Source organism: Macaca nemestrina, chromosome 9, assembly GCF_043159975.1.
Source record: "Macaca nemestrina isolate mMacNem1 chromosome 9, mMacNem.hap1, whole genome shotgun sequence".
NCBI classification, from domain to species: domain Eukaryota; kingdom Metazoa; phylum Chordata; class Mammalia; order Primates; family Cercopithecidae; genus Macaca; species Macaca nemestrina.
This window is the reverse complement of record NC_092133.1, coordinates 2,467,513-2,494,989: the sequence shown is the minus strand read 5'-3', so window position 1 is coordinate 2,494,989 and position 27,477 is coordinate 2,467,513. Positions and strand designations below refer to the sequence as shown.

The 27,477-nt window shown below is 48.8% G+C and overlaps 1 protein-coding gene across 1 annotated transcript in view; it reads right to left on the bottom strand.

Annotated features, from left to right (window-relative positions):
* Positions 1 to 27,477, bottom strand: part of LOC105470826 (transcription elongation regulator 1 like) — a 232,771-nt gene that overhangs the window by 154,119 nt on the left and 51,175 nt on the right. The window contains exon 4 of the mRNA XM_011723087.2: positions 26,040 to 26,225. Within this exon, the coding sequence (XP_011721389.1) occupies positions 26,040 to 26,225 (186 nt within the window). The remainder of the gene's footprint in view (positions 1 to 26,039; positions 26,226 to 27,477) is intronic.

The window sequence follows — 27,477 nt, the reverse complement described above, 5'->3', positions numbered from 1 at the left end:
TTGTTCTGGAAGTACTCATGGTCTTGGGCTGGAAATGGGCCCTGGTCCTGTCCCCAAATGGTCCAAGCCACTTGCCCATCACACGGGTGGGGCTGAAGGGGAAGAAGGGGCTGGGCCGCAGCTTTGACTCGGTGCTCAGGCATCTTCTCTGCCTGGCAGCGCTGGGAAACGGTACACTGGGCAGAGGGAGATCTGTCCTGGTCATGAGTGTCCCGGGCAAAGCCTGGTACATGCCAACATCCCCGTGCAGTGGGTGGTGTGCCTGCTGCTCTCCTGCCTCAGTGCCTGACATGGACTTAAACTCTGAGAACATAACAGCCAAAGCCCCAAGTAGCAGGCATGCATTTTCATCGGCTGCAAACCAAGCCGAGCGCTGTTCCCAAGAGACAGCCCATTTGAGGCTGCTGAGGCCCAGCCAGCTGGGTGGAAGGAAGCCCAGAGCTGGGCCTCGGACCCAGCCTTGCCACGGCACCCAGCAGCAGAAGGCAGACCTGCAGTCTCCTCTCCCAGGTATAATTCCACGCCTTTGCTTGAATGCAGCCTTCAATGCACATTTAAAAAAATAAACAACCACCCATAAATTGTTTGCTGATATGAGAACCAAAGATAAACAGATAGAAAAGAGCCTGCTGCAGAAGATGTTGATAGCAATGCCAAGAATAAGAATGAGAATGAAATGTCAGCATATATCTTATCTCCTACAAATAAAGGCATGTCAAAAAAAGAATATGTTCCCTGTTATCTGCTTATTTATTTATTACCTCAAAGAAAGGCTTTTACAGATTTTGACAAGTGGTCAAATAATGAAAACGAGTTTAGTAATAATCAGACATCTCAGCACCACCATGCTGCATGCTCCAGGTGTGTATTTGCAGGGACTCTCAGACGCGTCGGCCCTCAGACATCCATCACACCAGAGTCAGAGGTGAGGAGGGGCCCACAGGGCAGCGCAGACAGAGGGGCTTTTACAGGATTGGCCCTGAGGGTCTCAGACACTGGCTGCACCCATGATAAATTGCTTCCAGTGGCATGGAGATCTCGCCACCTGACCTTCTGCTCAGGCTCCTGCATAAAGGGGATCGTGTTCTTTCCCCAGTGTACAGAGACACCCGTGCAGCCTCTGCTCAGAGCCAGGACCCTCCCAGGCTCCCTCGTGGCCCCTAGAAAAGGTGCATTATCTTCCTACAGTCCCTAGAAAGGGTGCGGTGTCTCCCTACGGCATCCCAGAATACAGAGGAGAGTGGTCCTTCTGGGGAGCCACTTTTGTCTGTGGGGTGCTTTCTATCTGGTTGTTCAGGCACACATCCCATGGTTTCAAGAAATGGGACATCTGGGCTTAGTGAAGAAGCCCTTCCCCCCGGACCCTGCTGACTGTGCTGGTCCCTGTGGTGGGACATGACCCCTCCCTTAGGATGACTGTCCCTGGGAGGACGGTGGTACCTAGTCATCCCCACTGGCTTCCATTCTGTGCAGAAATGTGTATTCTGAGCCTAACGCTGTCCTTTTCATGCCCAGTTCTGGGCCTTAAATGTATGTGGAGCAGGTGCTTGGCAGGTGGGCATCAGACCCCCAAAGGCAGGGTCCATGCCATGTGGCCAGGGCCCCCCAGGCTCCCTCTGGGAGCAGGTGCTGTGTTATCCACACAGGAACTCAGAATGGTCCCCCCCACCCTGACACTTCCCCGTTCGTTCATTCCTGCATGTATCGGGCACGTTTGTGGAGCTGATTTATTTTATGATCTGTCTCCTCTCGCACCCCATAAGCCTCCTGAGAGCGGGAACCCGGGATTCTTTTATAATTTGACCATCCAAAGCACCGACCACAATCCCTGGAACGCCAGAAGCACCCAGGAAGTATCTGAGGAATGAATGAATGAGTGAGTGAGTGAGCATCTGTTCCGAAGGCCGGGCCTGCTCGAGGTGCTGGAGACGGGACGGCACCCGCACAGGGTTTACAGTCTTGCAGACAGACATGAGCCACATGTTTTCTAAAAATACGGTGCAGTCTGGTCCTCCACAATCCCAGGGAAAGTGACTGAGTCGGCGTCCATCCTGTCTGAGGCTCCTCCTGAAATATGGATCCGGGAAAAGTGAGAGGCGGGAGGAGGGGAGCAGAGGGATGCCTCTCACAGATGAGAGAGAACCACAGGCTTCTAGAAGGTGAGACCCAGAGGGAGCTGATTGTGAGACAGGAGAGGCAGAGAAACCGGCATGTGGGTCCCCTGTGAGGGACTGCAGCGGCCTCAGGGCCTTTGGCTCAATCCCAAGAGACTCATCCAGGGCAGAGGGGGGCCAAACCAGCTCCCAGGCCTCCTGCTTCACCAGGAAAGCATGACCGGGGTCTATGAGGCGGCCGTGAGAAGACATCGCAGCAAGAGAGGAAGACTGAGATCATCAGAGAGAAGCTCAGGGCACTGCACAGAAACGGCAACAAAACAAGACAGCGTGGACGGATCCGGAGAGGGGAGGAGCTGCCTGCACGCCAAACGAGCGGCGGGCTGCGGAGAACACGAGGCTGGGGGTAGGGAACACAGGAAAACTAGGAGGTGAAGGAGGTTTTCAAAAATTCAATAGATTTAGAAAACAAAGTTAAGGAAGTCTACCAGAATGTGGGAAGAAGTCAAAGAGCAAACACATGAGAGAAAATAGTAAGAGACAGGGAGGGATGACGCCCAACGCCCGGTAACCCGTGGACAGGAGCCACAGGAACTAAGTGCATGTGGAGGAGCAGTAAGCACCTGTGACATGTTGTATGACGTGCAAAACATTGTGCATACATGACATACAGCACAGTGGACAGTGTAATATAAAAACACAGTGGAGGACATGCACGAACACTGTGGATAGGGCAATATAAAAACATAATACAGAACATGCATTAACACAGTGGATAGGGTAATATAAAAACATAGTATAGAACATGCATGAACACAGTGGATAGTGCAATACAAAAACATAATATAGAAGATGCATGAACACAGTGGATAATGCAACATAAAAACATAATTAGAACATGCTATAACACAGTGGATAGGGTAAGAAAACACAATATAAAACATGTATTAACAGCAGGTATGTCTCTGTGTGCATGTATGTATACATATACATCTTTGGGTTGAAAATGCCCATGGAGGTTTCCACAGAATTAATATTTTAAAATGTCTAGATGTCATTAGAAAATCACTGAACATCCGAGATAAAAGGGTCACAATTACCACAGCATTTCTACAGAAAGAAAACAAAAGTCACCTGCACAGTAACACAAGCTCAGTGAGTCTCTCTCACGGTAGGGTCAGATTTTAAAAGACGGAGAGCAATTCCTTTAAAATGTTGAGGGAAAACCAATTCAAGGTAACACTGTACAACTTGGCAACCTATCAATCAAGCTTGAAGGGCAAGAACAGAATTTTCCACACGAAGGGGATCTGGAAGGCTTTTATTAGGAGGTTGTTTTTGGCTATGCTCCAGCCAGTGTGATCGTGAACTCGGAAAGGTGGAGATAATCCATTCGGGAAACGTGGCTCCCAGCCAGCAGAGCGATGGCACGAAGTTCCAGCGTCACAGCCCCAGGGAGGAGCTGCTGAGAGTAGAGAAATCAGGAAGATGGATGCTGTGAGGAGTGGGAGGCCTCCAGGGAAAAAAGACAAGAAACAGAATAGAACAGTACGGTGAAGAATGTGAAAAACATCTTGGCAATGCATAAGAGAAAGAAAATGGGGACTGGCTGGATGAACAAGCAGATGTGCACAAGAAGGTCGCCATCTAATCTCTGGCAAACTACAGAGGGGCATGATTGGGAGCACTCGGAGAGCGCTCAAGGTGCGGGTTTCACTCTGATATTAAAACACGGCACCAGCGGCTTTCAATGGAACAACATCTACTTAATTATACTATTGAAAACCTACACAGTGAGTATCCCTTATATGAAAGGCTTGCAACCAGAAGCATTCAGATTTCAGGTTTTTTCCCAGTTTTGAAATATTTGCAGAATTATATACTGGTTGACCATCTCTAGGCTGAAAATCTGCATTCCAAAATGCTCCAAAGTCTGTGACTTTTTGAGTGACAGCAGGATGCTCAGAGGAGAAGCTCACTGGAATCTTCTGGATGAGATGCTGCATCTGTGTCTGTCTATTTATTTACTCATTAACCTGTAGGATACGTCTAGGAACAAAACTAGAAAATCTGGTGATCCCTGTAAAAGCGAATATAATTATGAACACCCTTGAAAACAGAAAGAGAAAACTGACAGAAGTTAGGACTCAGAAAGTTGAGGAAATAGGGACGTCGATCTCCACATGTTATGAAAAAGAAGGTCAATGCTAGGAAGAAACTGCATCAACTAACAAGCAAAATAACCAGCTAACATCATAATGACAGGATCAAATTCACACATAACAATATTAACCTTAAATGTAAATGGGCTAAATGCCCCAATTAAAAGACACAGACTGGCAAATTGGATAAAGAGTCAAGAGCCGGCAAATTGGATAAAGAGTCAAGACCCATCAGTGTGATGTAGTCAGGAGACCCATCTCACGTGCAGAGACACACATAGGCTCAAAATAAAGGGATGGAGGAAGATCTACCAAGCAAATGGAAAACAAAAAAAAGCAGGAGTTGCAATCCTAGTCTCTGATAAAACAGACTTTAAACCAACAAAGGTCAAAAGAGACAAAGAATGCCATTACATACTGGTAAAGGGATCAATTCAACAAGAAGAGCTAACTATCCTAAATGTATATGCACCCAATACAGGAACTCCCAGATTCATAAAGCAATTCCTTAGAGACCTACAAAGAGACTTAGACTCCCACACAATAATAATGGGAGACTTTAACACCCCACTGTCAATATTAGACAGATCAACGAGACAGAAAGTTAACAAGGATATCCAGGAATTGAAATCAGCTCTGCACCAAGTGGACCTAATAGACATCTACAGAACTCTCCACCCCAAATCAACAGAATATACATTCTTCTCAGCACCACATCACATTTATTCCAAAATTGACCACATAGTTGGAAGTAAAGCACTCCTCAGCTATCGGGAGAACCCACTCCCGATGTTTAACGTGAGTTCTTTTCTATTTCCTAAGTGTCTCGGCTGGGTTGAGAAATAAAGGGAAAGAGTACAAAAGAGAGAAATTTTAAAACTGTGTGTCTGGGGGAGACATCACATGTCAGCAGGTTCCGTGATGTTCCCCAAGTTGTAAAACCAGCAAGTTTTTATTAGCAATTTTCAAAACTGGAGGGAGTGCACAAATGGGGTGTGGGTCACAGAGATCACATACTTCACAAGGTCAGAAAATATCTCAAAGCAAATGGAGGCAGGGCGAGATCACAGGACCACCGGATGAGATGAAATTAAAATTGCTAATGAAGTTTCCGGCACCCATTGTCATTGATAACATCTTATCAGGAAACAGGGTTTGAGGGCAGACAACCTGTCTGACCAAAATTTATTAGGTGGGAATTTCCTCCTCCTAATAAGCCTGGGAGCACTATAGGAGACGGGGCTTATTTCATCCCTTCAGCTTCAACCATAAAAGGTGGGATGCCTTAAAGGGGCCCTCTATAAGCCTACCTTCAGGGTGCATTCTCTTTCTCAGGGATTTTCCTTGCTGAGAAAAAGAATTCAGCAATATTTCTCCTATTTGTTTTGAAAGCTCTGTTCCGTCCAGCTCACCAGCGGCCAGTTCAAAGTTACCTCTCTTGTTCCCTGAACATCGCTGTTATCCTGTTCTTTTTTTAAGATGCCCAGATTTCATATTGTTCAAACACACATGCGCTACAAACAATGTGTGCAGTTGACACAATCACAAGGTCCTGAAGCAACATTCATCCTCCTCAGCTTATGAAGAAGATGATGACAGGATTAAGAGATTAAAGTAAAGACAGGCATAGGAAATCACAAGGATATTCATTGGGGAAGTGATAAGTGTCCATGAAATCTTCACAATTTATGTTCAGAGATTACAGTAAAGACAGGCATAAGAAATTATAAAAGTATTAATTTGGGGAACTAATAAATGTCCATGAAATCTTCACAATTTATGTTCTTCTGCTGTGGCTTCAGCCGGTCCCTCCGTTCGGGGTCCCTGACTTCCCACAACACTCAGCAAATGTAAAAGAACAGAAATTATAACAAATTGTCTCTCAGACCACAGTGCAATCAAACTAGAACTCAGGATTAAGAAACTCACTCAAAACCACTCAACTACATGGAAACTGAACAACCTGCTCCTGAATGACTACTGGGTACATGATGAAATGAACACAGAAATAAAGCTGTTCTTTGAAACCAGTGAGAACAAAGACACAACATACCAGAATCTCTGGGACACATTTAAAGCAGTGTGTAGAGGGAAATTTATAGCACTAAATGCCCAAAAGAAAAAGCAGGAAAGATCTAAAATTGACACCCTAACATTGCAATTAAAAGAATTAGAGAAGCAAGAGCAAACATATTCAAAAGCTAGCAAAAGGCAAGAAATAACAAAGATCAGAGCAGAACTGAAGGAGACAGACACAAAAACCCCTTAAAAAAATCAATGAATCCCGGAGATGGTTTTTTGAAAAGATCAACAAAATTGATAGACCACTAGCAAGACTAATAAAGAAGAAAAGAGAGAAGAATCAAATAGGCACAATAAAAAATGATAAAGGGGATATCACTACTGATCCCACAGAAATACAAACTACCATCAGAGAATACTATAAACACCTCTACGCAAATAGACTAGAAAATCTAGAAGAAATGGACGAATTCCTGGACATATACACCCTCCCAAGACTAAACTAGGATGAAGTTGAATCCCTGAATAGATCAATAACATGTTATGAAATTGAGGCAATAATTAATAGTCTACCAACCGAAAAAAGTCCAGGACCAGATGATTCACAGCCGAATTCTACCAGAGGTACAAAGAGGAGCTGGTACCATTCCTTCTGAAATTATTCCAATCAATAGAAAAAGAGGGAATCCTCCCTAATTCATTTTATGAGGCCAATATCATCCTGATACCAAGGCCTGGCAGAGACACAACAAAAAAAAAGAGAATTTTAGACCAATATCCCTGATGAACATTGATGCAAAATTCCTCAATAAAATACTGGCAAACCGAATCCAGCAGCACATCAAAAAGTTTATCCATCACGATCAAGTTGGCTTCATCCCTGGGATGCAAAGCTGGTTCAACATACGCAAATCAATACAAACATAATCCATCATATAAACAGAACCAAAGACAAAAACCACATGATTACCTCAATAGATGCAGAAAAGGCCTTTGGCAAAATTCAACAGCCCTATATGCTAAAAACTCTCAATAAACTAGGTATTTATGGAATGTATCTCAAAATAATAAGAGCTATTTATGACAAACCCACAGCCAATATCATACTGAATGGGCAAAAACTGGAAGCATTCCCTTTGAAAACTGGAACAAGACAGGGATGCCCTCTCTCACTACTCCTGTTCAACACAGTGTGGGACATTCTGGCCAGGGCAATCAGGCAAGAGATAGAAATAAAGGGTGTTCGATCAGGAAGAGAGGAAGTCAAATTGTCCCTGTTTGCAGATGACATGATTGTATATTTAGAAAACCCCATCATCTCATCTCAGCCCCAAATCTCCTTAACATGATAAGCAACTTCAGCAAAGTCTCAGAATACAAAATCGATGTGCAAAAATCAGAAGCATTCCTATATACCAACAACAGATAAACAGAGAGCCAAATCATGAGTGAACTCGCATTCACAATTGCTTCAAAGAGAATGAAATACCTAGGAATCCAACTTACAAGGGATGTAAAGGACCTCTTCAAGGAGAACTACAAACCACTGCTCAGTGAAATAAAAGAGGACACAAACAAATGGAAGAACATACCATGCTCACGGATAGGAAGAATCAATATCGTGAAAATGGCCATACTGCCCAAGGTAATTTATAGATTCAATGCCATCCCCATCAAGCTACCAATGACTTTCTTCACAGAAGTGGAAAAAACTACTTTAAAGTTCATATGGAACCAAAAAAGAATCCACATTGCCAAGACAATCCTAAGCCAACAGAACAAAGCTGGAAGCACCATGCTACCTGACTTCAAACTATACTGCAAGCCTACAGTAACCAAAACAGCATGGTACTGGTACCAAAGCAGAGATATAGGTCAATAGAACAGAATAGAGCCCTCAGAAATAATACCAGACATCTATAGCCATCTGATCTTTGACAAACCTGACAAAAATGAAATGGGGAAAAGATTGCCTATTTAATAAATGGTGCTGGGAAAACTGGCTAGCCATATGTAGAAAGCTGAAACTGGATCTCTTCCTTACACCTTATACAAAAATTAATTCAAGATGGATTAAAGACTTAAATGTTAGACCTAAAACCATAAAAACCCTAGAAGAAAACCTAGACAATACCATTCAGGCCATAGGCAAGGGCAAGGACTTCATGAGTAAAACACCAAAAGTAATGGCAACAAAAGCCAAAATTGACAAACGGGATCTAATTAAACTAAAGAGCTTCTGCACAGCAAAAGAAACTACCATCAGAGTGAACAGGCAACCTACAGAATGGGAGAAAATTTTTACAATCTACCCATCTGACAAAGGGCTAATATCCAGAATCTACAAGAACTTCAACAAACTTACCAGAAAAAAATCAAACAACCCCATCAAAAAGTAGGCAAAAGATATGAACAGACACTTCCCAAAAGAAGACATTTATGCAGCCAACAGACACATGAAAAAATGCTCATCATCACTTGCCATCAGAGAAATGCAAATCAAAACTGCAATGAGATATCATCTCACACCAGTTAGAGTGGTGATCATTAAAAAGTCAGGAAACAACAGGTGCTGAAAAGGACGTGGAGAAATAGGAACGCTTTTACACTGTTGGTGAGAGTACAAACTAGTTCAACCATTGTGGAAGACAGTGTGGCGATTCCTCAAGGATCTAGAACTAGAAATACCATTTGACCCAGCCATCCCATTACTGGGCATATACCCAAAGGATTATAAATCATGCTGCTATAAGGACACATGCACACATATGTTTACTGCAACACTATTCACAATAGCAAAGACTTGGAACCAACCCAAATGTCCATCAATGGTAGACTGGATTAAGAAAATGTGGCAAATATACACCGTGGAATACTATGCAGCCATAAAAAAGGATGAGTTCATGTCCTTTGTAGGGACATGGATGCAGCTGGAAACCATCATTCTGAGCAAACTATCACAAGGACAGGGGACCAAACACCACATATTCTCACTCATAGGTGGGAATTGAACAATGAGAACACTTGGACACAGGGTGGGGAATATTGCACACCGGGGCCTGTTGTGAGGTGGGAGGAAGAGGGATAGCATTAGGAGATAAACCTAGTGTAAATGACGAGTAAACAGGTGCAGCACACCAGCATGGCACATGTATACCTATGCAACAAACCTGCACATTGTACACATGTACCCTAGCACTTAAAATGTAATAATAAAAAAAGAAAAAAGTATATGCACACAAACATATATATATATATATACACATGCACATATATATGTGCATGTATATATATATAGAAGGTCACCTTTTTGTGAAACTCATCATGTTACTGAAGAAGAATGAGGGGCTTAAGTGTTTTATTTACCCTGTGACTTATTTAAAGACTAGTTAGTTTTGAATATCTAATGTTATAAAATACCCTTGTGTGGGGCTGTACAAGATTTTGGTTCACCTGCATGATAGGAACAATCGCCAACTCACTCATGCCTTTCCGCACTCACGCCCTGTGAGTGTCCCTCCCACGCTGACCCTGGACTTCACCATGGACCTGCACTGACCAGTGAGACAGGGGCGAATGTTGCATAAGCAGAGGCTTAAACACTGCCGGCACAGCCAGGTGCAAAGGCTCACGCCTGCCATCCCAGCATTCTGGGAGGCCGAGGTGGGTGGATCACTTGAGGTCAGGAGTTGGAGACCAGCCTGGCCAATGTTGCAAACCCTGTCTCTACTAAAAATACAGAAATGAGCTGGGTGTCGTGGTGTGCACCTGTAATCCCGGCTATTTGGGTGGCTTGAACCCGGGAGGCAGAGGTTGCAGTGAGCCAGGATTGTGCCACTGCACTCCAGCATTCCAGTGCAGTGCAGGCATTCCAGTGCAGTGCAGGCATTCCAGTGCCTCAGACTGGGCAACAGAGTGAGACTCTGTCTCAAAAACAAACAAACAAACAATGTACATGCACACTGGGGCTGTCCTCTCTATTGTTCCTAAAACCAACCCTGCAACCTTAATGTGAGAAACATGGTCCTGATGTGAGAGGCACGTGACCAGACACCCTCTGCTCACCAAGACGCATGTAAGTGATAACCATCCTCAGCCTGTCGGCCACCAGGCAAAATGGCAGCTGACCTGATGCACAAGGGACACATTATTAACTCGTGATTTGTGGGTCAGTAATTTGAGCTGGGCTCGAAATAACAAAATCATGAGTTACATAAACAGCCATTATTCGAAACCACTCTATTTGGGGATGGTTTGCTATCCCACAAAAGCTAAGGTTTTGGCTGTGCAGCAACAAACAATGAAAACTATTTTCCTTTTACAGGATGTCAACAGCCATCGTCTAAAACTGACACACCCGGAGATCACGATATCAACTGTGTCATTATAACAGAAAAATTAACTCACAAAAGTGCAAAACGTAAAATAAAAGTTGCATCGATTGGAAGAGGCTGCCTGGGGGTGGGGGCCCGGGGTCCTGGGGCAGGAGGGCCTCGCTCATCACCAGCCGTCTCCCTCCGTGGGAGGGTACAGGCACATGCGTAGAAATAAGTATGAAAAGGTGTGACCGTGAAGCATGAGAAATGCCAGGAGCAGAAGTGTCAGGTGCTCCCACATGGAACAGGCACCTGCTTTCCTCCGGGGGCGTTAAGGGAGTTCATCCAGGGGAGAGGGAGGTTTACGTTCAGAGCAGGCAGCTCTGGGGGAGTGGAGCATGCAGAGTCGGGGGTGCTTTGCGGGTAGGTGGGGAGAGGCCTCTCAGCAGCTGGCTAAGATTCTTTAAGGTGCGCTGGAAGAATCTGCAAGAAGCGTCGTGACCCCATGGTTGACGTGGAGGGGCAGCTAGAGTTTGTCTCCAGAGTAGACGGCAGTGAGCTCTCCAGGTGGTAACCCCTTCCAGCCATGGCCAGGACTGGAGTCTCAGTAACGCCCAGGGTGCCGTGGAACTCCCTGGAGGACTGCCAGGTGGGGAGGGCTTCCAGAGCTCGCAGTCACTGAAATCCTGGCCCAGGCTGAAAGAGTTTTATCCGTGGACGAAGTCACCTGTGCACTTTCAACAGTGCCATGGACTAGTGGGCCCAGGTGTCCCCCAGGCAAGAGAAGACTTCAGCAATTGCCTAGATTCTCCACGCCGCCACCTCCTAGATGGGCAGGGAACTGTGAAATCCCATTTCCACGGGCACAAGCAGGGCCAGGTGTCTTCCTGCTGAGGACACTGGGGAACAGGAGGAGCATCAGTAACACAGGCAGATGCTGCAGGGGGACCGGGCAGGAGTGTGCTGGGCACAGGGGAGTTGGGGAGCCCCTCAGCTGCTGGACGGCACCTGGACAAAGCCCAGCTTCACCCAAGAAATGGGCTTGCTGCGGTGGTCCCCAGCCACAGACCTTGGCTGATGGGAGCCTGGTGGGGCGTTCTGAGCTCCTGAAAGGGTCTCATTGGCATTGTTGCCACCAGTGTGCAGAGCGGGGCACTGTGACCCCAACACACACCGGAAAAAGTGTCAGCAAAACCTAATTAAAGCGTGAGATGAAAGGAGCCTGCAGGAGCCATGTTAATTACAGCATTTAATCCGCCGGGCAGCGTGGCCGGGCTACCTCTTTGGGATTCTCTGAGCTTGTTTATGATAAATTGTTTTTGGGAATAACAGCCAACATCATGGCTTGTTAATTGGTTTAAAATAATAATTTTTTAAAAGAACTGAGAAGTTGAAGTCGACGTTAGCTTCCTAAGAGCCCATGGTCACTTCCCTTGAAGAGGGCTTCCCTCCCTCGAACCTTCTGCATTTCCACCCAAAACGAGGGGGCGGCTCTCCGGGGGCAGGGGCAGGAAATGTGACCAAGCCCGCAGCTCACGGCTCTCCCTGGGAAACCACGTGTCATGCCCACAGGCTGCTGCCACGTGGCTCTCTGGTAACCTTCAGTGGCAACAGCCCAGACCAGGGAGGGGCCTTCCCGAGGGGCTCCTGCCACTGCTCCTAGGTACAGGTTAGTGTATCATCCTCATAAAGAGCTGGTCAAGTTCGGAGTTGGCGGGAGGGGTGCAGTGGGTGGGAAGTGCAAGTAGGGCCTTTGTATCAGAGTTCTGTGGGTTGCAGGGCCTCATGGAAGGGCTGGCCAGGAGTCCTTCAAGGGCCTGGGCGGCAGAGGCCTCGGGTGGATGGGAGTGTAGGTGGGAAGAGTTCCCAGAGCAGGCAGTGCCAAGGAGCAAGGCCCAGGGCCCTTGGCTGAGTTGACGGGAATGATGGGGTAAACAGAGGCCGAGAGCCCCCAAGTGCTGGGTCTTCTGGAAGGACTGAGGCTCTGGTGAGACACAGAGCACCAGCCCTGCTGGGTTCACGAGAGTCACAGCCTTGGTTGGGCTCCTCCTGGCTGCAGGGCCCATCCGCTGGCTGGAGGGGGGACTGCACCTCAGCCAGGCGGCGTGGCTCAAAGCCTAGCGGGGAGATGGCACCTCGTGCACGACAGTGGCAGAGGGGTGGCTGCACTCAGTGAGGCTTTCTCAGGGTGGCACAAGCTGAGTGCTGGAGGACAAGTGATTGTTGGCCAGAAGCATGGCGAGTACCATGAGGGAAGGCTGGGGGCCAAGGGGCTCAGGAAGTGCTGAGCAAGGAGAGAAGAGAGGCAGGTGCATGCAGGAGATGGTGGCCACGCTGGACCGGGAGGGGTCTGCTGGCCAGGCTGGGTGGGACCCAGTGATGGAGCTGGGAAATGGGCAGGGCAGGCCCCACATGACTGGGACGGCCCACTACAGTCTCCACGAGGATGCGGAAAGGATGGTGAGCGGAGGCGTTTCCCAGTTGGAGAAGGACGGCAAAAAACAGAGGACAATTTAGGGGGCTTGTGAATCTCCTCCTCTCCCTCTCCTGCCCCACAGGGAGCTCCTCCTCCAGTGATGGGTGCCTGCCTGAGCCGGAACTCCGGGATCAGTCAGGGATGTGGCAGAAGTCCGTAGCAAAGGAGCTTGGTCCAAAGAGGAGGAATCGGGTAGCCACCTTCCAGCCTTGAGGCTGGGCTACCCCAGGTTTGAGACGGCCGCCCAGCCACACACCCCCACAAGGCATCCTCCTGCCAGGAGCATAGAGGTGGGGGTCACACACTCAGGGGACAGGACTATGAGACTCAGAATTGAAACCAAATAGCAGGTGCCCCCTCAGCCGAGCCCCCGGGCTGCTGCACAACAGAGTCCCAAACTCGTGGGGTGAGATGTGTAGGGAGGGGAGTATGCCAGCTCGTTCAGCAGCCACCAAGCCCGGGTGCCACAGTGCCCTCCCAAAACAGGGAAGTAAACTGAATTAAACACATATGCACACACGCATGCGCACACATCCACACCACACACAGCAACGGGCACATTTTCACTGGAGGTGGTGGCCCACGCTGTGCCTACTCCAAGGTACCCTGTGCTGGGCAGACACAAAGTGGCTTGCATGTGTATATCAGTTTCCTCTAATTACTATAAATTGAGTATTAGATGTTCGAGTCTTACACATTCGCCACAGCAAATTATATCCTCACCTTCCTTTCTACCATTATCACATTCTGAAACACCCATATGTAATCAGCATCGCCTACCAGCCCCAGACTGTGTTTAATTCCTATTCTGTCCCCAGGAGCTCCTTCCTTAAGTGTCCTCAGTCAAGAACCAAGTGATTCTTGAACTCTGGCAAGACCCACCCCTGGTCGGGCCCCTGAAGCTTATGAATGTGAGATAAGGCTTTTGTGGCAAGGAGTTATCAGATGGTGAGAAGGACAAGGCAGAGCAAATGTGGTGAAAAGAACCCTGGATGAATGACCGCCCTCAAGGGTGGCAGCACACCCAAAAGATTTTAGAGCAGATGAGCTTTCCCTTCTCTGTCCCCATCGTCCATCCTTGATCAGTTCACACATCTGGTCCATTTACCCTTTTCCAAACGGTTCTCAAACCTGATTCTCAAACAAGGCTCTCTCTCCATCCCCACCTCCAGCAGCACCAACTTTCCCCTGCCTCCTGCCATGGCCTCAATTAGATCACTCACTCACAAATACTGTAAATTCACACCCACACGCCCACATGACTCAAGTACACACACGCACAGACACATGCACACACACGACTCACACACACACAGGTAAACTCACACACACACTGTAAATTCACACCCACATACCCACATGATTCGTACACATGCACACACACACGACACACACACTACTCATACATGCACACACACACATGCACACACGACTCATACGTGCACACACACACGTACACACACGACACACACACAGGTAAACTCACACACACACTGTAAATTCACACCCACATACCCACATGATTCATACACGTGCACACACACACGACACACACATTACTCATATGTGCACACACACACATGCACACACGACTCATACGTGCACACACACACGTACACACACAACACATATGTGCACACACACACATGCACACACGTGACACACTGGTAAATTCATACACACACGACATACACTCACTCACATATGCTGGTAAACACACCCACACACCCACATGACACACACACACGACTCATATACACACAACTCTCTCGCACACATCTCACACACATGACTCACACACACTGATAAGTTCACACCCACACACCCACAGGACACACACGCACACAACTCACACACGACTCACACACACACGACACAGATGCCATCCAGGACCTGGACCCAGGCCTCGGCAGGAAATGTCAGAGCTGTGACAATGACAGAAAGGTCTCCATGTCCCTAGCACTGAGGCTGTATTAATTATGAACTTGAGAAGTCACAAAGCAAACCAGGCTGATCTCCCTCTGCCCTCCTTGGCTCCGAGGGCCACACTCCACCCGTCAGCCACACCTGGGCCCAGTACCTTCCTGTAGCCTTGCCTCCCCCACACAGGCCAACGGCCCTTTCCCGGCATCCCCTAGACTCTCTCTGCCTTGGCCTGTGTCTGGCTGGAGGGCCATCTGGGCCTAGTTCGGGGCAGGCAGGAAGACGGAATGAGAGTCCTCATGCTGCCCTCAGATACAGGCAGCTGAGAGTCAGGGGGAAAAACATAACTTTGCTCCTTGAACGGGACACTGAACCTGCACTAGGCTTTCTGTCCAAGTCTCCAGCAGCGCTGAGCCCCCAATGCCATGGGGTGTCACGCCCAGCAGAGGCTCCTTCGGCTCCCATCACAGTCCCCCCAACCTGTGCTCACATCCAGTCTTTGTCTCAGAGTTGGCTTCTGACTAGAGGTGCCCAGCCCTGCAGGTCATGCCCATCCCTGGAATGGTGCCCCAGGCCAGCCCTCGGCAGGACCGAGCCGCCCCCGGGAGAGGCAGCATGTGATGGAGCTGACCTGGTACACACAGGCGATGCCTCTGAGTCCTAAGGGAAGAGGTTCCCTCTCGCGCTCACTTGTAAACAGCCAGAACCCAGCCTAATGCTGGGAATCCAGCAGGGACTCAGCGAAAGCGGGGCGGCTGACTGGTTCATCAGGTAAGGGGAGGTTGGGACAAAATGATTTATTTACAAAAGCTCAGGTTTACTTTTCGCATCGTGCTAGAGTCCATTGTCTTAAGCAAATATAAGTGATTGTTCCTGCCTTCTTAGCAGAGGCAATATCACTGTTGAAGAAAGAAAAATAAAGGGAATACAGCAAGCTGTGGAAAGCCATGTGGCTGCCCCAGCATAGGAGATTCCACGGCCCTGACAGTGGCTCCCCCCGGGTCCCCAACAGCTGTGAAAAGCAGCATCCCTGAATCCCGGGAGGACAGTGGCCCTCTCTAACCATGGCAAACGCACACCGGGGTCCTTGCAGCCCAGTAGCACGTTTCTTTCTTTCTTTCTTTTTTTTTGTAACTGTTACACATTTTGTTCTTTTTTGAAAGCCTCAGAAGTAAGCTTTCTTTCTACTCGTGCAAACTTTCAAACTCTATATCACCAGTCAAAACTGAAATCACGCATGCGCTCTCCCCATCCTGGTTCTTCCTGGCTGGGAGCTGCATGGGTTTGACAGTCACACTCGCTGGCTCACACATTACTGGCTTGCTTAACCTGAGCAGCCAAGGCTGTGTTCCCCTCCTTTTCAAATCGTTGCAGGAAAGCACAAGCATTCCGCCTGGCAAATAAGAACCTGAGGAGAGAAAGCAGCACTCTCTGCTTGTGCACAGAATAACTCAAACACGGTCTCCTCCCAGCAAAGACAGCTCTGCTCCCAGAAAGGAGCACACACCTGCCCCAGCATTCAGAAAGAACGCAGGAGCAAACACCATTCGGGGCAGCCAGGGACACCTTGGAGGAATAAAGCCGCACGATTTGAGACACAGGGCACCAATGAGGTACCACAGACCAGGCAGGAGCCCAGCCCCACTCACGTGAAGCTGCATGCTGCGTGCACGCCTGACGGGGGCTGGCAGAGCCCACCTGACTCCCCTGCAGATCCTCCCGGAGGCTGTGCACAGAGAACCACCAGACACTGAGACTGGGTGGGGCTTCTGCAACTGGTCTGTAGGTTCATAATCTTATTTGAAGTAAAGTGGTTAAAAAAAAAAAAAAAGTACTTCTTTAAAAGAAGTAAAGTGGAATTGCAAGTGCTTCATGCGAGATGTGGCCTCACAGATGCAGGCTAATCTGTCACTCACTGCGCCAGAGCCTTTGAGAGGTTTGCAGATGTTCACTTGAGGTGGAGGGATCACGGGCTATTTTCCTTTTCTCATTTATGCTTCTCCCCTTCTTTCCTCAGGGTTCTAAGTCAGTGCTAATCAGACCCTCCACAGGGAAAGGTGGCCGGTATATCCTAGTTGGGAATCTCATTCTAAGAACACAGGGAATCCTGAGGGAACACGTGGGTTGTGAACCAAGTCCTGGCCGTCGCTCATCGCCTGCCCAGGTGTAGCTGGAGCCAGTCTTGAGCTGCAGCAGGGAAGGGATGGTGAACTGGTGGACAGCGGCCGCCTGCCCGGGGCCTGCCCTAAAGCAGCCTCTTCGCCTCTCTTCCTCCTAGCCCGGGAGCCCAGCACCCTATTAGTTGACTTCTTAGGGAGTGAGAAGTGCTGCCTGCTATGAGCTCACTCAGCCTTCTGGTCATCCACATTTACTAAACTTTCAGCTGCCTGCAGAGCATTGGACACCCCGGATCTCCTTCTTAGCTGGACAGTCTCCCAAGCCACATTGCTCTTTCTCAAGCCGCGTGTGACATAGGACACGCCGGGCACGTGAAGTCCTTCTCTCTGCAGCTCTCTCATTTCAGCACCAGCACCAGGCTCCGCTTCCCACCGGTGCTGCTAGATGGCTCGTGCCTGGGAGAGTTGAGGCCCAGCCAAATTCTCCAGCTTGTGGGAACATTATTATGCTCTCAGGCCGTGGGTTCATCTCAGGGAACCCACTCACCTTTGGTATATGGTGCTCCTTTCAAGGCACTGAGAAATTCCAGGAAACATAATGGCAGCAGAGGGGTCCAGATTCCACACTGCCACCCCCTCGTTCCCCAGGAGCTCTGCCGTGGCCCTGACCACTCCCACGCCCCTCTGCCCAGGCCAGCAACCCCAGCTCACGGGGCTGCCAGCCTGTGCTGGGAGCCAGTCCTGACTTTCTGCCCCCTTTCCCCCTGCCCCTCCTCCCTACCCAGCTCAAAACAGCCCCTCTCGCTCTGCTGCTTCCTTCGCCGAGAATCCTTGCAGTCACAGACCTCAGGCCAGCCCCCAGGCCCTGCTGTCTCCTGCTCTCTGCAGACCCTATGCAGTCTGCCAGCCACCTCCAGGACAGTACATGCGCTCTGAGCCAGCCACCCTCACCCAGGCTCACGGGTCTCCTTTCTTCTTCATGCCTCAGTTTCTGCTGTGTTCAGGATGGCTGAGGGCACCAGAAATGGGGCCGCTGAAAAGACTGTTAGCAGAGCTGACCAGAGGAGATGCCGAAACGGAAGGTACCATGAAGGGTAGAAGCAGTAAGAGGTTTTCACGGCTTCTTACTTAATGCTGTTCTTCTGACCCTCTCCAAGGTCCCTCAAATAAACTTCATTCATGTGCATATGAGAACACGCCTCCTTTTCTTATTGTTTTTATTGTGGTAAAATATACATAACACGAAATTTACTGTCTTAACCATCTTGAAGTGTACAGTTCAGTGGCATTAAGCACATTTGCAGTACTTAATGCCAGCCGTCACCACAGCCCACACTCCGAATTATTTTACCTTCCCAAACAGAAACTGTACTGGTTCAACACTGACTTTCTCTTCCCCTTCCCCCAGTCCCTGGCAACCACCCTTCTGCTGTCTATCTCTGTGAATCCGATGGGCCTCAGATAAGTGGAATTCTACAGGCTTGTTTCACTGACCATCGTATCCTCAAGGTTCATCCATGCGGCAGCAGGTGCCAGCAATTCCTGCTTTTTAAGACTGAATAATATTTCACTATATAGATATGCCACATTTTCTTTATCTATGCACCCATCAATGGATGCTTGGATCACTTTCATCTTTTGTGGAATAATAAATAATGCTGCTACGAACATGTGTACTCCAGCAGATATCTGTTTGAGACCCTGATTCCAATTGCTGAGTCCCATGGTAATTCCACGTGTAACTGTTTGAGGACCTGACACACAGTTTTCCACAACTGTAGCTACTCTGAAGCACCAATGTTGCTTTAGGGATATTTGTTCAAAGCAACTCCCACACAGTCTCTAGAAGTTTAAGCATGGAGCGCAAAATATCAGCTTTCTCTCACCCAGACCCCTGGATGGAACATGGGCCTGAAATGTCAGCTTTCTCCCATCCAGACCCCTGGGCGAAGACAGGCCTGCGTGCTACTGAACACAGGCTGTCCTCCCCTAGGGCGTGGATCTCATTCACGCACCAAAGGGGTCTATTTGAGTATTGGGACCGGAAGACTCTCCAGTGTGAGCTGCGGACCGGATGTCTCCAACGAGTGCCCATCAGGGACCGCCTCCTCCACCGAGTCCTGAAGCACATGTCACTCGCCGCTTCTGACGGCCACCCACCATGGATACTATTTCCAACAGTGCTGTTGTCACAAATTAAATAAAGTGGCCTGGCCCGGGAAGCAGCTGCTGCTCCTGTTGCAGTGAGTATTCTGTGACAATGTCCTGTCTGTGGCTACAGCAACACGATCTGCACAGCGACCAGCCTCCTCGCACAATGCTTTCATTAAAGCAGCCATGGGTGACCTCCTTCCTCCCTGATCTGTCTACAGACCAACTATTTCCCCACCCTCCTTCCAGGGGGGCGTCTAAATCTGGCCCCTGCTTGAAGACCACAGGGACCCCCAGGGATGGCAGCATGTACCACCGTGTGCCTGAGTGAGGCCCTGGCGCCTTCCCTGCTGGGTCGGTCAGAGACTCTCCCTGAGGGTCCTCAGCACAGCAGGCATACAGCCTCTCACCGGCCCTTGGCCTGTGCCTGCCAGGCAGGCACAGCCGAAGTTATCCAGTGTCCCTTTAGCCCCGGGAGCCCGGCCACCATCACAGCCACTGGGTTATTGATTTTAGCGCAGTGGCTCTATAGACGGACAGGAATTACAGCTGGCGGGTGGGACTGCCAATGGTGCAGAAGACAGACATCCTGGGGAAATCCTTGGCAAAGGATTGCTGAGTTCCACCCTCACTCTGCCCCTCACTTGTATTGGGATTTAGGTAAACTGGTCTTCAGTGGCCTTTGACCCTGCCCCCCAGCTTTAAGTAATGGAATCAGTTGTCCGGAATCCATAGGCCTTTCAGCTTGAAAATTTTGGGTTCTGGGAAATTCAAATCCCTAAAGATTGTGGTGACTGGGGCACGATCACCTCACTCTCTGCCTGAGCTTCCCATTAGAGATTCCGGTTAATGCTGAGCTGAGCAGCATATTCGGGCTGGGTGATGTGGCGTCCGCCGTGCTGAACGCTTCCTGACTATGTTTGTCTGTCTGTTAGGACCGGGCTGAGTGGGTGTGGAGCAGGGCAGCCATCTCTGCACTGTCTCGTAGAGAACACAGAGAACTGTCAACCAACACCCCAGAGCGTCGTTGAAGAGGGTCGTAGCCACAGAGCACAGGTGTGACTGGATGCCGTTCATTAACAAAGACTCAATGAGAGGTAAATTTGTGCCAAGAATCGTTCCGGGCACCAGGGCCTCAGTGGTGAATAGATATGGGAGCACCCTGCCCCTCAGGGTCTGACATGCCAGTGTGGGAGAGAAAATAGGCCAGGAATTGACACTGAAGAGAATTGCAGGTGATGATAAATGCTGAAAAGCAAATACAACAGTGAGGAGAAGGAGTTCGTTCCATGGGCCACTTCAGGATGGGAGGACTAGGGCTGTGTGCTGGAGCTGAGGCCTGAACAGTGGAGGAACCACCGGCCGGTGGGACAAGGCGTTATATGACTTCATACAAACAAATGCTGCACAAAAGTGAACAGGATGGTACCACCGCTGCACATACCAGCAGGGACGACTGTAAAGAAAGCACGTATCTGAGTGAAAAGGCCATTGCGAAGAATGCACAAACGATGCTAACATTATATGAAATTAACAAAAACTGAAGTATGCAATATATTGTCTAGAGATAATGCATGTGGTAAACATGTTTTTTTAAAAAATAGCAAAGGAATGATTGGCACATTTTCAGGGGAGCAGTGACCTCTGGGGTGAGCAGGAGGTGAGGCTGGGGGCAGGGGCTGGGACACTGGAAACATCAAGTTTCTTAGACTCAGAGGGAGGCACTGGGTGTCTATTGTATTAGTATTCTCTATACTGGACATAACCTTATGCATGCTGTGGCCCGCATGATATATTTCCATATTTTTTCTTCAAAGAGGGTGAATTGGAGCTAACAGTGGAGATGGCCAATGCAGGGTGATTCTCAGGGAAGGCACAGGGAATGGAGCAGCTCAGAAAGAACGCGAGGTCCCAGGAGCATCGTTTCCTAGATGAGTGAGCCAGACCGTGCTCATGAGAGTGATTTCCCTGTGAAAGCCGCTCTCCCCTTTGGAGCCCAACAACGGGGTCTCCATTTAGGAAAGTCTGCACCTTATATGCCTAAACGTAATAATGCCAGCTCAGACACTTGTGGTTGCAATCTCAGTAAGAATTCACTTATCATGCATAACAAACTATGCAAAGGGGTTTTGTTGGTTTGTTTGTTTAAATCCAGTAAGTTTTCCACTAGAGGTAACTCAATCCTCCATTAGAAATGAACACGTCTTTCCCGCACAAGCCCGATGAGTTTCAGGAATCTTGAGGTATAAGCAATTATATTGTTACAGTATTTTTGTCTCTGAAAATCTTTAAAATGTTAATATGTATTATGACATTTTTGATTATAGTGGAGGAGGGAACAATTCCTGGATGATTTAAAAAAAGACCTTATTCCCAAATGTCTGAATTACTGTTGTTACAGAACCTGTTTCAGCATCTGCAGGTTTTGCTAATGAGGAAAGCCGACAGCCACATGAAAGGCTGCGTGGTGGAATTCTGGCTTGGAGACTTTCTGACTTGTTGTGTAGCTTGGCTGGTAAGTTACTGACAGAACAAAAAAACAGTCACTTCCCAGCTGTTCTGTGGCAGGACAAAATGTTAAATTTAAACCATTAAATAGTTCTGGAAGCAAAGAACAGGTGGCAAATGGCTTCCCAGGCAGATGGCCCTTTTTAATATCTATTTGGTAGTTACCTGCTCTACCAGAGACTGAAAGTACTTACTCATATTTCACTCTTCTCGCCCGAACGCTTCAGTCATGGTGGGCCAGATTTTAAAAATAAATGCTGTCTTTCTTAAAAGAAGAATCACTTTGGCTGAGCACAATGACTCACGCCTCTAATCCCAGCACTTCGGGAGGCCAAGGTGGGCAGATTACGAGGTCAGGAGTTCAAGACCAGCCTGGCCAACATGGTGAAACCCTGTCTCTACTAAAAATACAAAAATTACCTGGGCATAGGGGTGTGCACCTGTAATCCAGCTATGGGGGAGACTGAGGCAGGAGAATCACTTGAACCCAGGAGGCGAAGGTTACAATGAGCTGAGACCATGCCACTGCACTGCAGCCTGGGTGACAGATCGAGACTCCGTCTCAAGAAAAAGAAAGAAAGAAAAGAAGAGTAAAGAAAAGAAAGAGAGAGAAGGGGGAAGGGGGGGAGAGAGAGAGAGAGAGAGAGAGAGAGAGAGAGAGAGAGAGAGAAAGAAAGAAAGAAAGAAAGAAAGAAAGAAAGAAAGAAAGAAAGAAAGAAAGAAAGAAAGAAAGAAGGAAAGAAAAGGAAGAAGGAAGGAAGGAAAGAAAGGGAAAGGAACACAAGAAAGAAAGAAAGAAAGAAAGAAAGAAAGAAAGAAAGAAAGAAAGAAAGAAAGAAAGAAAGAAAGAGAGGAAGAAAGAAAGAGAGAGGGAGGGAGGGAAGGGGTAAGGGGAGAGAGAGAGAGAGAAAGAAAGAAAGAGAGAAAGAAAGAAAGAGAGAGAAAGAAAGGAGGGAGGGAGGGAAGAAGGGAGAGAGAGAGAGAAAGAAAGAGAGAGAGAGAAAGAAAGAGAGAGAGAGAAAGAAAGGAGGGAGGGAGGGAAGAAGGGGGAGAGAGAAAGAAAGAAAGAAAGAAAGAGAGAGAGAAAGAAAGAAGAAAGCAAGCTCTGTGAGTGGAACAGGAGCAGGCTCTGCTGGGCCTATCAACGTGCAGAAGGGAGTGCTGTCCCTGGAGTCAGGGGAATTGCTGCGTTGGGTGCAGGCAGGGTGGGGATGGAAAGATGTGACCTCTGCTGATGACCCACTGCCTGGGAGGGGCCAGCCTGGTAAACAGACCCCTGTGAAGCGGAGGCCAAGGGACACCCCATCCCCTGGGAGGGCAGCAGGGACCAGCCTTCCCGCCCGTGCTGACGCCACTCTGAAAGAGAAGTCCGGTTCACGGCTGAATCCGGACCTGGTCACGAGCTCTTTAAGTATGATGTGGCATCTTGGTTAAGCTAAATCTCGCGCAAGGCACCGAATTCCGTGCAAGCTTTATGACTGTGGGCTCTTTCCAACACACAGCCTGCTCCTTCAGGGTCAGGGTAGTGCCATATTAACTCTCCCAGATGAGCGTATCCGGGTACCCAGACAGCTTTTCACGGTGCCTTAAGCAGAGTTTGAATAATACAAACCCCGGTTTCTCCACAGAGCCACTACCTATACTTTGGGCCAGATGATTCTCTACCACGGGGGCTGGCTGGGGGTTGTAGGATTGTGGCACCTTCCCTGGCTGCTACCCACCAGATCCCAGTAGCAACCCTCAAGTCATGACAACCAAAACACACGGATAGTCCCACTGCCAAATATCCTCTGGGGTGCAGAACTGTCTCCAGTTGGGGACCACGTGGAGCTCTGAGGTTACTGACTTTTATACCAAAGCCAAGGATGTAAGTACAACAGTCAAGCTCACTTATATAAAGTGGGAATTATCTTCCAAATAAAAATAGGATAATTCTTCTGTAGATAAATTAAAGGACACAACCTTTTATAAAATCAGTCTGAATATAGAGCAAACTTGGGACTGAGCTGTGTTCTTCTGAGTCCATCAGCACCTGCTTCGCACTGATGTCCTTCTATTTCCTCTCCCCCAGGCAGAGGCCACTCCCTCCACCCACCCCTCCATGGGATAGCTCATCCTTGTCCTGCCCCTGCCCAGTTCATCTATTTTAAGGAGTGTCGGAAATTTCCTAGGGGGCTGCCTGAGCATTCGCTGAGACTGCCCATCAGCAGAGACGACACCTTGCTCCCGTCGTTCTGTGGGGCTCTTGCGGTGGTTTAGGAAACAGCCCTAAGGGTACAGATAGGCCAGCTCTCTATCCCCGCATCTCATCAAGTCTTGGTTTTCAAAAAGTACCCCAGGCACATGTTCGGATGGTTTTCCTCATGGGCATGACAGCCTCGCTCCCAAGTCCAGAGGAGGCTGCCACGACAGCACCACCAGGCAGTCCCACCTCCCGATGGAGCCCTCACCAGGGGCGCCCCTGGCAGCACCGCACCCACCCGTGAAGCCTGGGATGGGCTGTGCTGCTCACAGCTCAGACCCGCTCATCGCCGGTTCAGACCCAGCTTCCTGATGGTATTTCAGCCTGCACCCTGTCCTGTGGGGCAGGGTCTCCAGGTCAGATGGATCAATGCCAGCAATGGGAAGGCAATTTTAGGAGCTACCTTCTGAGTAACGCCCCTTTCATCTTCCTGTCAGCCCATTTTTCCAGTTATCTACAGGACAGACAACGTTGGTGCTGGCCTCATTCTAACTGAATGCACATTATAGCAAATTTGATCATGGAACCTTATAAAAGGCAAACAAGAGAGGATGCCTAATTGTTCTGTCACCTTATAAATCATGTAACAGATACGGAAAGTGAGGCTGCCCCTGAGGTACACAGCTTTTGGTTCTAAGATTAATTTTCCTCTGAAAACAGTAAGTCATCCCTAATATATGTCAATGGACTGGTAGCTTTAACCAAATTCTTGACACAGCTGCAATTTATGTTCCACTCCGAGATTATCCATGTGTTTTATTTATTTTCTCCATCACACCCTAAATGCATGTTCACTGACATGCTGAAAGAGAAATACGATTTTGATCTTCAGAATACAATATCCTACTTATCAACTAATTCATCAAGCCAACATAGAAATAGCGAACGCCGAAGGTCCATTGTTGAAAAAGACCGTATTATATTTATTAGCAACAAAGTCAACAAACTGCAAACACTCCAAAAATCGGAAAGTCGTGGAACTAGGCTGTTTGTCCTTCTACCATGAACTAGTATGTATATATTTATGTGTGCGTCTATCAGAGTCTAGTGAGTCATTTCCTGCTACTCATAATCTAGCAATTAATGATATTAATACAATCTTCCATGGAATTTCTCTACAAGTTTTACCATCTCACATGAAGAACTGAAACCAAAATAATAGAGTAAATCCTCAATTCCTGGGAGTTGGCACTGTCATTCCAAATTAATGGAGATGTTGCTAAGTTTGGAGAAACAGGCATTTCACAAGGGTGTCTGGGTCCCGAAGCATGTAGGTTACAATTAATGGATGGACACGCATGCCTGTGAACACTAGGGGCAACAGAGCTGCAGATGGGACCCAGGGCCTCCCATCTACTCCAAGTGCCTCATCAATGCACCTCACACCTCTCAGGACACCAGAATGGCCACCCTCCCGGCCTCTGCACTGAGGACATCTCAGAAAGGGAGCATATCCACTGCACTGATGAGCTCAAATGCCTTTGTGGCAGCCCAAGCCTCTCGTACTCCAGGCTGTCACAATGGGTGGGACCCCAGCCCCCGTATCCAGCACAGGGCCAGAAGGCAAGCCAAGTGGGCGGCCTGGGGGGAGCGGCGTGCAGCTTGGCTCTGGGCTCACACACCAGGCTCCGCTCCAGCATACCAGCCTCCACGTCCTGCGCAAGAAAATCACGACTTCCTGGGGTCCTTGCACTTCCGGACCACGCATGACTCCCCATAAATTCCAGTTAGTAAACAGAAGCCTCATTTCCCCAAATGGAAACTTTCACCTTGGCTTTACAGCAGGAAGTGCCAGGGTGGACCTGACAAGGTGGCTCAGTGGAGTCAGGTCCATTTGCAGGGTCTGAAGTCAAGCAAAGCCCAAACGATCCCAGCCGAATGTTTCCCCCTTAACCGCAGCTGGGCTTCATGTCCCACAGCACCTGGGCCCAGGCCAGTGGCATCTGACCAGGAAGCCTCAGCGCCCTCACTAAGGCAGCACCAGGCACCGGGACTGCGCTGAGCCTACCTGAGAAGGGGGACGTCCGGAGGGGTATTTTGATGGGTGCCAAGGTCAGGAAGTGGCGCGGCTGCACACTGGAGGGGGACGGGCCCCGGAGGCTCTCAGGGTCCATGGAGACCATGGCAGCGGCAGCAGCGGTGGCGATGGTGATGGCGGGGCTGCTGGTCGGCTTAAGGCTGTTATGGCAGCCACCTGCGGAAGAGGGATGCAGAGGGTCAACAAGGGGACGCCCAGGGCCATGGGTGACAGATGCCCATCTTGCAACCGCAAGATATCAGCCCCTAGAAAACAGGTGAGGGGGCACTACCCCTCTTTAATGGAAGCCCACAGTATGTACCACTGTCCACAGAACAACCAGTTGTGATGAGTTCTCCATCTGTGAAACGCTGACACACACCCAGCACATATACAGGGCCATGTGATGCTCAGTGAGCCACAAGGCTTACAGTCGCCAGGGGACGAGCCAGGATCCAGGTGTCTTACAGAGAAACCGCTTGTCCCTGGTGCCCGTGTGCTAAGTACCTAATCAGAAGTGACCATGAACAGCATGCAGTGACTTGGAGCAGATGCCGGGGAAGGCCCGGGAGTGCCACATAAGACAGTGGGGGTTTGGAAGAAGGGGCAGCTGTGAGATAGGTTTCCAGAGGGCGCCAGGCTCAGCTGGGCCCTGCAGGGAGTGGCCGGTCACCACACCAGCTGCTGCAGGGGAGAAACCCACACCCAGCTCAGCGTGGGTTGCTCCCTGAGAGGAGTCAGACTGCAAGCATGGAATCGGGCATCTCTTCTAACATCAACGGAAGCATCTGAAAGTTTGCTTCTTCCTCTGCCTTTTCAGTAAAACATTTTTTCTTTTAAAAGACTCCTCAGTTCCCCCAAATAAATGTGGTATCTAAGAAGTATTTTGTAGGTGCCATTTTACATAAATGGTGGAAGCTTAGTCTGGCCAGCTCTGGACAGCAATTTGGAAACATGTTTTTAAAACCTTGATATAATTCACAACTCTTGATCTGGCACGTCTTCTCCTGCGACTCACCCACATGCCCAGTGCCTTAGGACACAGGTGTAGAATGTGGAGCTAGAAATATCAGCAAAAGCTGGACAGCTGCACGAAGGATGGTGCACCATGCATGGGACAGTCAACGGTCAGTATGAACACATCAAGAAAGATCATTAGTGCCATAGCGGATGTCTCATGATACAGTAGATAAATAAAACAAGCTAAAAACCATATAGATTCCTACAATGTATCGTCATTCAGTCAACCAGTCTTTATTTAGCTGACAAGTGCCAGGCATTTTCCAGCTCTAGCTCTTTGGGACAGAGCAGTGAACCAAACACTGGGAAGGCTGACCTTCAGGGGGGTCCTCCCAGGGAGGGGAGAGGCAGGGTGCTCATTCTTCTCGTTGATTTTCTGTACTTTCCAGGCTGGTGGGCATGGTGGGAA